Raw genomic sequence first — 12,789 nt, 5'->3', positions numbered from 1 at the left:
CCTTAACCAACAATGCAGTTTTAAGAAAATAAGAGTTAATAAAATATTTACTAAATAAACTAAAGCAAAAAAAGTAACACAATAAAATAACAATAACGAGACTATATGCGGGGGTACAGGTTAGTCGAGGTAATTTAGGTACTATGTACATATAGGTAGGGGTAAAGTGACTATGCATAGATAATAAACAGTGATTCATTGTTCAGCAGCCTTATGGGTTGGGGGTAGAAGCTGATTAGGAGCCTTTTGGACCTAGACGCTCCAGTAGAAAGAAGGATGTTTCGGTCATGAGTGCCTCATTTCAATTTGGTGGAGATCATTGTTTCAGAGGAGACATAGCATATTATAATTGATATATTATAATCACCTTAGTCTTTGCCATTCCTTCAGAGGGAACAGATCCCGCATCATAAATGGACAATAGTCCTCTTTGGAACACATTTTGGAAAGGGAGCCTTCGTATTTATTTGGCACGTTTTCCACCTCAAGTAGAAGACGTGTTAACTCCAACCATTCATTTTTATTTCATCCCTAACGGACCGTGATGTAATGCTGTAATGTTGAATATCGGCTTTCTTAAGGGACTGAGGGCCTCATTGACAGAATGTTATTTCATTGACATTCATGTAATATTAACATACTGTGTCTCATTCCTCAAACAACTGAGATTAGCCGTTTCATCCCTGAGTTAAATCCATTTAGGAGTTTATAGTACATTAAGGATGCAGTTCTACCGGCTGGCATTTTTATCATTTCCATTTCCATACAAACCACTCCAGCCTTGTCACTGTGCTGCTCTACTGTCTGACACATTGCTAAGGAATTGAGTTGGGTCACATGGTAGAATTGTACATCCTCCATTTTGTTTCTTTGTGTGCAGAAAACCAATACTCAGCTACTAAATTGTTTATATTGGAGTGGAGTGCCAGAGAGGACTAATCTAACTTCTGAAGTGAATCTCTAACAGATGCCTGTTTTTAATTCCCTAAACATTGCCATGATAGTGATACATGTATGGCGATAGGTAATGAGTGATGAAATACATGTCTTTTTGATGTGTGTGTGTTTGTGTGTTATACCAAAGGTTACACACTTCATTCCCTGTGCTGCTGGTGATGGCAACTGACCGTCTCTTTGTGTCTCTGTGACTTTCCCCAGGGACTGTGTGTGTGGCCTAGTCATTGAGGATGAAGTGGAACTTGTTCAAGAATAAGCCTGAGGCCATGGTGGGTCCAGAGCCCACGGGCACCGGCGCAACTATGACCGCGGCCCCAGCCGTCGCCATCGCCACCACCGTGGCTGAACCCCCAGGCAACGGCACAGTTTCCAAGAACGACATGTTCGAAGAGATCAAGAGCAAGTTCATGAACGAGATCGATAAGATCCCATGTATGTCTTCCCTGGTTAACCAAAATACTTTATTTTTTCCCAACCCTGACTCATAACTCATGTACTATGCATGGAACAACATTGGAACATAGAATCCTAAATCTGGATGATCTCATAGGAGTGATCTCATAGGAGTACAACCCATATTGAGGTATTTACATAGTAGTGTTTTTTTCCTCGTAACTCCCCTGTGTGTGTTGCAGTGCCCTCCTGGGCCATCATAGCTATCGCTGTGGTGGCCGCCCTCCTCATCCTCACCTGCTGCTTCTGCATCATCAAGAAGTGCTGCTGTAAGAAGAAGAAGAACAAGAAGGGCAAGAAGGGAAAAGATGGCCTCAACATGAAGAACATGAAAGGGGACGAGGTATGGTGCTTCGGGCTCCACATATAAACTCAGTTCGCAGAGTACATGCAGGTCCGACAGACATAACATATATCACACTCAGGATACGTATTTTACTTGAACACAAAACTCATAAAACTCATATGAATATGAACACAAAACTCACATGAATATCAGTACGTTAAGTTATTTATTTTTAGATGATGAACGTAGACAAAGAGGACTAGGAATTAATCTCGGGATAGCTGACAGAGGGCGTCTATAATTATTAGCCTACTAAGCCACAGACTCCATTCCTCCATAACAATATGGTTGCCTGTTTTATTTACTGTGCAACAATTTATTTTGTTTGAGGAACTTGGGAAAGTTTTGGTCAATACGTAAAGATGGAAGATCTTAATTTGACCACAGTAAAATACACTACCTGACCAAACGTATGTGGACACCTGCTAGTTGAAAATCTCATTCCAAAATGACAGGCATTAATATGGAGTTGGTCCCCCCCTCTGCTGCTATAACAAATTCCACTCTTCTGGGAAGGCTTTCCACTAGATGTTGAAACATTGCTGCGGGGACTTGCTTCCATTCAGCCACAAGAGTATTAGTGAGGCCTGGCTTGCAGTTGGCATTCCAATTCATCCCAAAGGGGTTCATTGGGATTGAGGTCAGGGCTCTGTGCAGGCCAGTCGAGTTCTTCCACACCGATATCGACAAACCACTTCTGTATGGACCTTGCTTTGTGCACGGGGGCATTGTCATGCTGAAACAGGAAAGGGCCTTCCCCAAACTATTGCCACAAAGTTGGAAGAACAGAATCGTCTAACATGTGATTGTATGCTGTAGCGTTAAGATTTCACTTCCCTGGAACTAAGGAGCCTGAACCATGAACAACAGCCCCAAACCATTATTCGTCCTCCACAAAACTTTACAGTTGACACTATGCATTCAGGCAGGTAGCATTCTCCTGGAATCGGCCAAACCCAGATTCGTTTTAATGTTTATTCCATAATGGTGCTTGATCAGTGGTTGGACTATTAGTTGGCCAAAAGTAGGCTACATCAAGAGTGCAATACTGTTAATATAACCGTGTGTTAGTGTGGGTTTTCTGTGAATTTATGTAAATCACAAAACTACTCTGAATTTCCTGCGGTGCAGGAAAATTCTCAGCAGCAAAAGAGTGAACAAATTAAGAACTGACATCTGTACATAGATTTGACCAACAACACATGCTCTTTATGCATCCCTTGGTGTATCAGTAACAACCTCTGATCTTTCATTGGCAGCACTTAGATCAGACTTAGGGAGACAAGTCGATAGCCTCCTATCCTCTCTGTTCTCTTGATGTGGTTGTTGTTGTCGTTTTAAAATGTGTGCTGTACTTCATTGTGACATACGGTGAAAATTACACATTTGTTATGGGAAAGGACCAGTGATGGTTTGGGTAATGGGTAGAGAAGGTAATGAAGCCCTGTCTTTTGTGGCATTCCAATTAACGGATGACTGCTAGGGTAAGCTGCCCTCCGTGCTTAAGGATAATAGACATGATACCCATGGATCAGAGGAGCCATATCTCAGACTAAGCAGAATAAACAGGGGAGGACTGTGAAAAGTGCTCCTGCTTAATTCCAGGCTGAATGTGTCCAATATCATTAACAGGGCCCCATTCACCAGTAACAGTTATTAAAACAATTAATTGTCTCCACATGGTGAAAGATGGTCCTGGAAGTAGGACGTTTACATTTTTATTATTTTTTAACGAACAGACAATCACTGTGTCATTTTTCATCGTCCTAGTGTTGCCGGTGGTGTTGTTTGTTTTCTGGTGTGTCGTAAGTTCAAACCTCTTCCTCTCTCTGCTCTCCTCCTCTTCACTTTGTCTCTTATGTGTGCATCGTGTTTCTTGACTGTGATGGACCCCTGATCTACGGTAGGTGGAAGGATCGCGGTGATGCTCTCTGGCCCATGGGCAGATGATGATGATGATGAGGGGGGGTTTCATGGAATGAAAATCGTAGCGCCTTTGCTTTTCTATCATGTTTTGTACTTATGTTTTGAGAATTTAAATGAGAACGCTATGGTCTGCTCCATAAAACCCTGAGAGAAAAATAAATAAATATTGAAATAACGTATCGCCCATTATGTGACAGTGTGATGCCAAACTCACCCCAATATGAAACGTATTGGGCATAGTTTAAACGCAACCCACAAATAACACTATTAATATATGCATGTGAAAAAGGGCATGGTTGGTTGTTTGTGGGACATGATGATGGCAATGATAACCGCATGACCAATCAATCAATATTTTTCATCTGCACCCCAATTACTTTGTCACTCAATGAAGAGTGAAAACGAGAATAAAAAAATAAAGCACAGGTTTGCAGATGAAATAGTCACGGAAACTTGAACATGTCAGAAATAGGGGTTACCTTAACTGGCTGTTATCTAACTGAAATACTGCTTCTACATTATGCAAATAGCTGGCTATACCCTTTAATCCTGTAGCTACCATTTGGCTGGGAAAAATGGTGACCTGACTTGAGAGGAACATTCCTTGGTGACACATTAATGGAATAAATAGAAAGCAAGTAAGATTATACAGGCCCTGTTTTTGAAGGATCAGTTAACTAGTTCCTTGGGAATATGGGGTAAGATGTAAAAGAAAGGGTAAAACAATTGTGTCACCAAAGGACATTTTTAATTCAAGTCATTAACTAGAAAACATCATACCTGAGTCCATAGTTGCATTAGAGACAGGATGGTATTCCACTATGCCACCAGGTGAGAAGCAGGTAAGCGGGAGCAAGGCAACGCAGCAAACCCTGGTGCTACGCAATGCAAGGCAATGCAACGCAACAAACTCTGGTGCTACAGTATGCAGCGCAACGCAATGCAACACAACACAAGCCTCCTGAACATCCACTGTCTGTCTGTGGCATGCTGTCTGTGGTGGGTGGGGCTCCCGCCATCTGCCTCCTACACATAACCCCTGACCCCGCAACTCTGATCCCTGTGTCCTGTGTTCTACCACTGCAGAAACAGGACGATGACGACGATGAAGGCGAGACAGGCCTCACGGAGGAGGAGAAAGAGGAGGAAGAGAAAGAGGAGGAGAAACTTGGCAAGCTGCAGTACTCGCTGGACTATGACTTCCAAGACAGTAAGGTTAGTGGCTAATATTTTCCCCTTTAAATCCTTGTAGGCACTGCTCAGCAAAACCTGTATTAGGCTGTTTTACCTTAATACAATATTTGCAGCATTGTCAGTCTATCAGTAAGAGTCCATCAACATCCAGGGATGGGAATATGATTTTTTTTACTATAAAAAAACCCTACAATTTTTAGAACACAAGGCCCGCACTGAAAAACATGCCAACAGTGTGCAACAATGTCTAATTTATCATAACCATTACAGATAAAAAATCCTAATAACTAAATTGACCCATATATTCAGACAATAAAAACACTAGTGAAATGTTAACATTAATTTATTGAAACCGTAATATCAACTAGTTATATTATATTGTGGGAAACACAATCTTGAAACACAATCTTCAAAAAGGCAGTAACATCAGCAGTGGCCCTTGCTTGTGGAAGCCTTATGTTAGGAATCAAAAGGACTACTAAAAGTAAGTTGAGTAATTAAATATAAACTGAAATCAAATTGCAGCATTACATATTCAGTCCACATGAAAAAAAGTCATTTGAATCATTCATTGAAACCATAATTAGCTGTGTTACCTGCTCGGCTTTGGTGACGTCACAGCGGCGCTTTGCAGCGGCAAAAGATGTGATGGGAGATTGCTGCTCCTACATGTGCCTAGTATATGAAACAAAAGGTGATCTGTGGTTAAAGATTGAGTTTTGACGTCCATTCGAGTACTCCAATACTGGATTACTCCTGCCCAGCCCTATCATCTTCTAGAAATGAAAGGCATAGTTACAGTAGTCTAAATGACAGACTTATGGATATCCAGAGAGTAGACTGGTGGACCTGAAGAACCTGGTGGTGAGTCATCCATCTAGAAATCTTTTTTTTTTTTTACTGAGCTACAGCTCAGCTTTGGCATTGTTGAGTACAAACCAGTGGGCATGGTGGGACCCTTGTGGGCATGCTCCACATAGCATACCTACATCCCCTCAAAGTACCTTGAAACAAGCATCTTTTATCAACAGCTCTGTAAAAACATCATCAGAATTGTGCAGCGACAGTTTTGGGGAGGGACAGCTGACAACTGCTGGATTTAGGGTTGATGAATAAAAATATTCAAGAGACCAGTGAATCCAGATCAGGGTTCTGGGAATGAGAGGGTTTCTCTAGTAGATTCAGCATCGTTGTAAATGAATGGGTAGAGTCAGTGTTACAGTGAGTGTGCAATGCTATGCAGGATTTTGGCAGTGTGACATAAGTCCAAGAGGAGTGGAAATGCAGAGTCATTCTGAAATAAGGAAGTCCCTCATGAGATACGGACCCAGGATCAGGGCTTGGAGTCACTGACGCAGGATCAGGGCTTGGAATCACTGACGCAGGATCAGGGCTTGAGATGAAAATGTACATTAAAGCAGGTCCTTTCTTTCTAATTGAATCAATTTCTGTACCTTAAAAATAAGTAATCTCTCCATCATTCAGAGCACAATGATACTTGGCACAAGTTCCTCTTTTTCAGATATGCAAAACTACTGTGACATGATATTCTGTGACTTTCTGATGACATGGCAGCAAATATATTTGACAGCTCTAGTGTGGATATCTTGTATCTAATCTTGGTCATCTAAAAGGGCTGTGATAATTCTTGTTGCAGCTTTAGGTTGTCAGCCAACAGGCCACAAGCTTATGTAACAACGCTGCAGCATTTGTCTGCAGCAGTGACAGGAAGAACACATGAATAGATGAATGTATGTTGTTTTCTCATCTAATATGGTTGGTTTGTCTCAATGCTGTCTCTGACCCCTGAACACTCTGCCCCCCCTCCCCTCCCCTCACCTCCCCTCACAGCTCACAGTGGGAATCCTCCAAGCTGCTGATCTTATCTCCATGGACAGCGGAGGTACCTCTGACCCGTATGTCAAGGTCTTTGTCCTCCCAGACAAGAAGAAGAAGTTTGACACCAAGGTTCAAAAGAAAAACCTGAACCCTGTCTTTAATGAGTCATTTGTTTTCAAGGTAAGTCATAACACAGTTTCTATACCAGGACTGCACTTGCACAGAAGTTAGTTGGAATATTAAAGGTATCAATCATCCTGCCAAAAATATTGTGTCAGGCTAGTACAGCGGAGTCTCAAACTAAATCTAACTTAACAATTTTGGTGTTGTAAAAAAATCAGACCTAAGATGCTACATGGTATAAGACTTTGTGGTTGTTGCCTACATTTATTTTTCATTATGAAGTCACAGGATGTGTTCTTGTTGTGTTCACGTCAAAGTGTAGAGCAGTTCTGGCTTGCCATGCCTGCCTGCCTGCTATATACCCTCTTGCCTGTGTACTAACTGCAGCTTCCTGTACTACTCAATAAGGTCCATGGAGACTGTATAAGCCTCTCAGTGTCAATGTGGAAGCACTGTCCCCAGAGTAGGGGCCATCCATGAACAGTTTGGAGAATTTACAGTATATGAAATCAGATGCCTGCCTTTAGAATATATTTTTTATTTATATTTGTCATATAGGAAAATGGAATGTCTAGCTTCTAGCTCCTAGACCTGCTTTAGTGTATTATACACTCGTTGGCAATTTCAACCTGTTAAAGCCAGCACTCTATTTTCCAACCCTTAAGCTAGGATTGGTAATTTACCTGTCTTATGTGAGCTCGCTTGCGCTGAGGTGCGAGGGGTGGCAATATCAGAGGTACGTTTCATTTGATTGAAAAACAAGCCCTATGGTAAGGCTACCCTTACCATAACAAAAGCTGATTCAACAGAAATGTCTTCCTTATCCTGGCCATGCATTAGCCAAGTATCCTATCATAAGATGTTTTTAAATGGTCTACTTGTGAGAATTTTGCTGTCATATTTTGCATTATTCAGAATTCAAATAGGCCTACCCTGCAATGCATACTCCCTTCGGCTTGTATCCATCCCCATATCCAAAGAGAGCCTCTTGTCCAGTTATCAAAGACCCGCTCCTCCAAACATATTCAAAATATTCAGTCCTATAACACCGTATCAACAGTAGGCCTAGGCTATCTCTTGCTTATTGAGAACGTTCCTCACATATACAATACAATTTATGGGAGCCTAGTATTTGTTATTTGCATAAAGACATCCCACTGGGAAAAAACTGGTTGAATCAACGTTGTTGTCTTTTTGTCAGCAAAACTGTTAACCTAAATCCAATGACATGGTGAATTTTTTTGTTGATTTACCATTGTTTAAGGTTTATTAAAATAGAGCCCCAGGTCTGCAAGGGCTGGAGTGAATCAATAGAACCCATATTAGATACTCTAATTATGCTTTAGTGCCATTAGAGCTGAACAAATCTCTCCTTAGATGTTTCCTGAGTAAAAACCGTGCTACACATTAGAATTCAGCCTAACCCATTTTCTGCCTTTCCTATTCTGTGTTGTAAAACTCTGTATATTAGCTGCATGTTAGCTGACATTGTGCCGTATTACTGATGTGTCAGTAATCAATGTCTTGCCAGCAGCCCATGGCAAAAAATAAGATGTTTATTTCTTTAAAAAAAAAAAAATCAATAGCACAGATTGTATTAACCTGTTTGACGTGCAAGCCCGTCGTCGGTACACTTATGACAACAGCCAGCTCAAAGTGCAGGGTGCGAAATTCAAAAGATATTTTTTTTAAATATTTAACTTTCACACATTAACAAGTCCAATACAGCATATGAAAGGTACACATCTTGTGAATCAAGCCAACATGTCCGATTTTTAAAATGTTTTACAGGGAAGACACAATATGTAAATCTATTAGCTAACCACGTTAGCAAAAGACACCACTTTTCTTACTCCATCAGTTTTTTACTCCATCAGTAGCTATCACAAATTCGACCAAATAAAGATATAAATAGCCACTAACCAAGAAACAACTTCATCAGATGACAGTCTGATAACATATTTATTGTATAGCATATGTTTTGTTCGAAAAATTTGCATATTTCAGGTATAAATCATAGTTTACATTTCAGCTACAATCAGAAATTGCACCGAAAGCAGCCATAATATTTACAGACACCAACGTCAAATACCTAATTACTCATCATAAAACATTTCTGAAAAATACATAGTGTACAGCAATTGAAAGACAGGCATCTTGTGATTCCAGACAATATTTCCGATTTATTAAATGTTTTACAGCGAAAACAAAATGTAGCGTTATATTAGCGTAGCCACAATAGCCAGAAACACTTGGGCGCCGACGACCAGTTCACATGCACGACAGATATTAGAAATAGCATCATAAAATGTTTCTTACTTTTGGTGATCTTCCGTCAGAATGTTGGACAAGGTGTCCTTTGTCCAGAACAGTCGTTGTTTGGATCTGGAACGGCAAATTTCCCTCATCATTTAGCATGGGCACTTGCCAAGTGGCACGGATCTCTCCAACGTCAACAAAGTCAGAGAACAGAACACGGCAAAACTCCCGAAAAAATTTCAATAATCTGATTAAACTATATTGAAAAAACATACTTTACGATGATATGGTCACATGTATCAAATAAAATCTAAACCGGAGATGTTAGTCGTCCATAACAACAGCTAAACAGAAGGCAAATCCATGTCCCCTTTCGCGCGCTCCAGAAACAGGAAATGGACGGTCACGTCATACAAAGAGCTTTAATTCCACCTCAGACCAAGATAAACACGAAATTTCTTCTCTCACCGCCTCTTGACAACCAGGGGAAGGTGTATGAAGTGTACGTAGACTCTTACGTATCATGCCCATGTATAGGCAGGAAGTTGAACAGAGCATCGATTTCTGACATTCCACTTCCTGGTCAGGAAATGTGCTGCAGAATGAGTTCTGTTTCACTCAGAGAAATAATTCAAACGGTTTTAGAAACTAGAGAGTGTTTTCTATCCAATAGTAATAATAATATGCATATTGTACGAGCAAGAATTGAGTACGAGGCCGTTTGAAATGGGCACCATTTAACTGGCTACTCAATACTGCCCCTTGCAGCCATAAGAAGTTAACAATTCAAATAGTATACAGTAGGGACATGTGGTCACATTCATATTTAATAATCCAGTTGTGTTGTTGTTGTGTTGTGGTGGTGTTGTTGTTGTTGATGTGTTCCTTCCTCAGTTACCATATGATGAGCTCGGTGGGAAAACCCTGGTGATGTCAGTCTTTGACTACGACCGATTCTCCAAGCATGACATCATTGGAGAGGTGAGGATCCCCATGAACACCATTGACCTGGGACAGCCCATCGAAGAATGGAAGGACCTGGAGAGTGCAGACAAAGAGGAGGTATGCTCTGAAAAGACAACACAAACTAACTAAGCTTTATCTAACTAAGCTCATCGTTGGACGGGAGCGTTGCCCCATCAGAATTAACAACAGCCAAGCTCTGACAATTGTAATATACATTTTTGTCTATCTTTCCCTCTCTGTGTCGTTGCTCTCTCTGTGCTTGCCCTCTCTCTGTCCTTAATCTCCATGCAGCCTGAGAAGCTGGGAGACATCTGTATCTCTCTTCGTTACGTGCCCACTGCTGGCAAACTCACTGTCTGTATCCTGGAGGCAAAGAACCTCAAGAAGATGGACGTGGGTGGACTGTCTGGTACGTTAAGACTTCCACTGGACGTACAGTTTACTCTTGAGATTCTTAAAGGGTTCTTGAAAGGTTCTTTGCAGTGAGTGATGGTTCTATGTAGAACCATGTCTTCTCAAAGAACCATTCTATATATAGAACCCTCCCCTTCCAAATTGTTCTTTACAATGTTGAAGCAGTCCTTCACTAGATGCTTCTGGGTAATTATGAAATCCTGTTCTTTATGTTGCATTATTTCACTTACTGTGTGGTGCCTATGATTTTGTTGTTTTATTCTACCTGTCTTGTGTCTGTGTTTATGTTCATGGGTTCTGTTGAGGTGGCTAGTCCGATACCGTCAGTGAGAAGGGTCTGCAAGTATATGCGAGTTTATATTTTTGGACTAACTTCATCATTTGACATGGTTGAGTCAGGTTGATACAACTCCCAGGTGAGAGTGATTAAGCATGATCAACCCCATATTACAACACAGTAGCATAACAATGTTAAAAACTGATTACCTTCATCATCATACATATCATATACCAATTACTCATAGATAACTGTTACAGAGGTTAAATGTGTATGGTGCTATTCAGAACCATCTCATGAAATAATATATATTTTTAAAGTTCTAAATAGCACCTTCAAGAAAGGAGTCTACAAAGCCCCAAAAAGGGTCCCGCCCTGGTCACAAATCAAAGAACCCTATTTTAGTACTAAAAATGTACAGTTTGTCTGCTGTTAAAACAACTTGTGGGTGGACTGTCTGGTAGGGCAAACCACTGGACATAACAGTAGATCATTTCCAACCAATCAGGCATGTCAATCTGCCATTAATTAAACAGCTCAGTGATGCAGAATCTCTGATTTATTTGCAGACATTGTGCTACTGTATGTTGCATTAATGAGCTCTCTGAATTATTTTTCTAATTAGCAAGCAACTCATATCACATCACATTTTTGCTCTACCGAAGTGATGCATTTAAAACATGAAATGAGAGATTGAATATCTGTTGGTCTTTCTTTGCAGATCCCTATGTGAAGATCGCGTTGCTGCAGGGAGGCAAGAAACTGAAGAAGAAGAAGACTACAGTGAAGAAGAACACACTGAATCCGTACTACAACGAGTCCTTCAGCTTTGAGATCCCAATGGACATGATGCAGGTGCAGAACACTACATATTTTTGGTGGTCTGCTCTTGTTTTTTTCTCTCTAGGCCTACAACCGCATTTCCATGTTCGCTATGCTTTGATGCTTTACAGCAATTCAATGATGAAAGAAAATCAATACGATTCAGTGGAATTTTATAGGAAAATAACACTCCAAAACTATCTTTTGGTATTTGTTTCATTGGTCCACTGTTGATACTGTTCCAAAATAGTTTTGCTTGTCAGCAATCACATTTTCAAGATATAGAACTTTCAAAATACCACTATGATGCATTTTGCAACTAACATTTTGGAACTGTATCAACAGTCGACTAATGAAACAAACACCAAAAGACAGTTTTTTGAGTGGTGTTTTCTTTTAAAACCTGGTAGTTTAATACCTACTGTATGAGGTTTGCGTATGAATGGCTATGTGAGTGCACACATGTAGAATCTACTACACATATACATGTTTTTCTCTCTTTCCTCTTCAGAAAATTTTGGTGGTGGTGACAGTGTTTGATTATGACAAGATTGGCAAGAATGACGCCATTGGGAAGATATTTGTGGGCAGCAAGGCGACGGGCCCTGGTCTGAAGCATTGGTCTGACATGCTCTCTAACCCCAGGCGTCCCATTGCCCAGTGGCACCCACTACAACAGGAGGAGGATATAGATGCGGCACTGGCAGGTTTAAATGCAAAAAAGTAACTTCGCTTGTCCGGTTGATTACCAACTAACCAACTAACTCAGAAACCCTCCCTCCCCAACTGCCCTACTCTGCATGAAACTCATGATTTCCACATGATTCTGTCATGTCTATTTGAAACACTGAACAAAGAAAAAGAAACATCTAAAATATCAGCTTATTCATAATTAAATCGAAGAACATAAACAACACTTTTCCCAACACCATAGCATTTCACATATTTAGTGTAAAGAGAGAAGAGGGAGATTGAGCGATAAATTGATTGATTGATTGATAAATTGATCTGTGTTTCATTTGAACATGCTTTTTAGGAACAGATGCTTAGATGCTGACAATGAAAGTTTGGAGAAAGACTCAATGAAATTGATGCTGGTTATAGCTTCTTCATTTAGTTAGTAGAACATTGTGCATGCTTTACTTATGCTCTCACCGCTCTACATAAACCATGCCAAACTGATTCCCATTAGCATATATCTTGTTCTCAACCC

General features: G+C 40.5%; 1 protein-coding gene across 1 annotated transcript; it reads left to right on the top strand.

The window, feature by feature from the left end:
- The first annotated feature begins 1,187 nt into the window (after positions 1-1,187).
- On the top strand, positions 1,188-12,303 carry LOC120024255 (synaptotagmin-2-like). Its single transcript, XM_038968453.1, has 8 exons — positions 1,188-1,389; positions 1,593-1,753; positions 4,769-4,897; positions 6,728-6,895; positions 9,992-10,159; positions 10,355-10,472; positions 11,476-11,609; positions 12,088-12,303. Exons 1-8 carry the CDS (start codon positions 1,188-1,190, stop codon positions 12,301-12,303), a joined length of 1,296 nt encoding a protein of 431 aa, XP_038824381.1.
- The last annotated feature ends 486 nt before the right edge of the window (positions 12,304-12,789 follow it).

The sequence above is a fragment of the Salvelinus namaycush genome, chromosome 2 (genome assembly GCF_016432855.1).
Source record: "Salvelinus namaycush isolate Seneca chromosome 2, SaNama_1.0, whole genome shotgun sequence".
Lineage (NCBI taxonomy): Eukaryota > Metazoa > Chordata > Actinopteri > Salmoniformes > Salmonidae > Salvelinus > Salvelinus namaycush.
The sequence above is the reverse complement of the archived record's forward strand: the minus strand, read 5'-3'. Positions and strand labels throughout refer to the sequence as shown.

Coding starts and splice junctions, on each gene's coding strand:
- LOC120024255 (XM_038968453.1), top strand. CDS start 1,188: ATGAAGTGGAACTTGTTCAAGAATAAGCCTGAGGCCATGGTGGGTCCA. Junction 10,160..10,354: donor AGAGTGCAGACAAAGAGGAG/GTATGCTCTGAA, acceptor ATCTCCATGCAG/CCTGAGAAGCTGGGAGACAT. Junction 10,473..11,475: donor GGACGTGGGTGGACTGTCTG/GTACGTTAAGAC, acceptor CTTTCTTTGCAG/ATCCCTATGTGAAGATCGCG.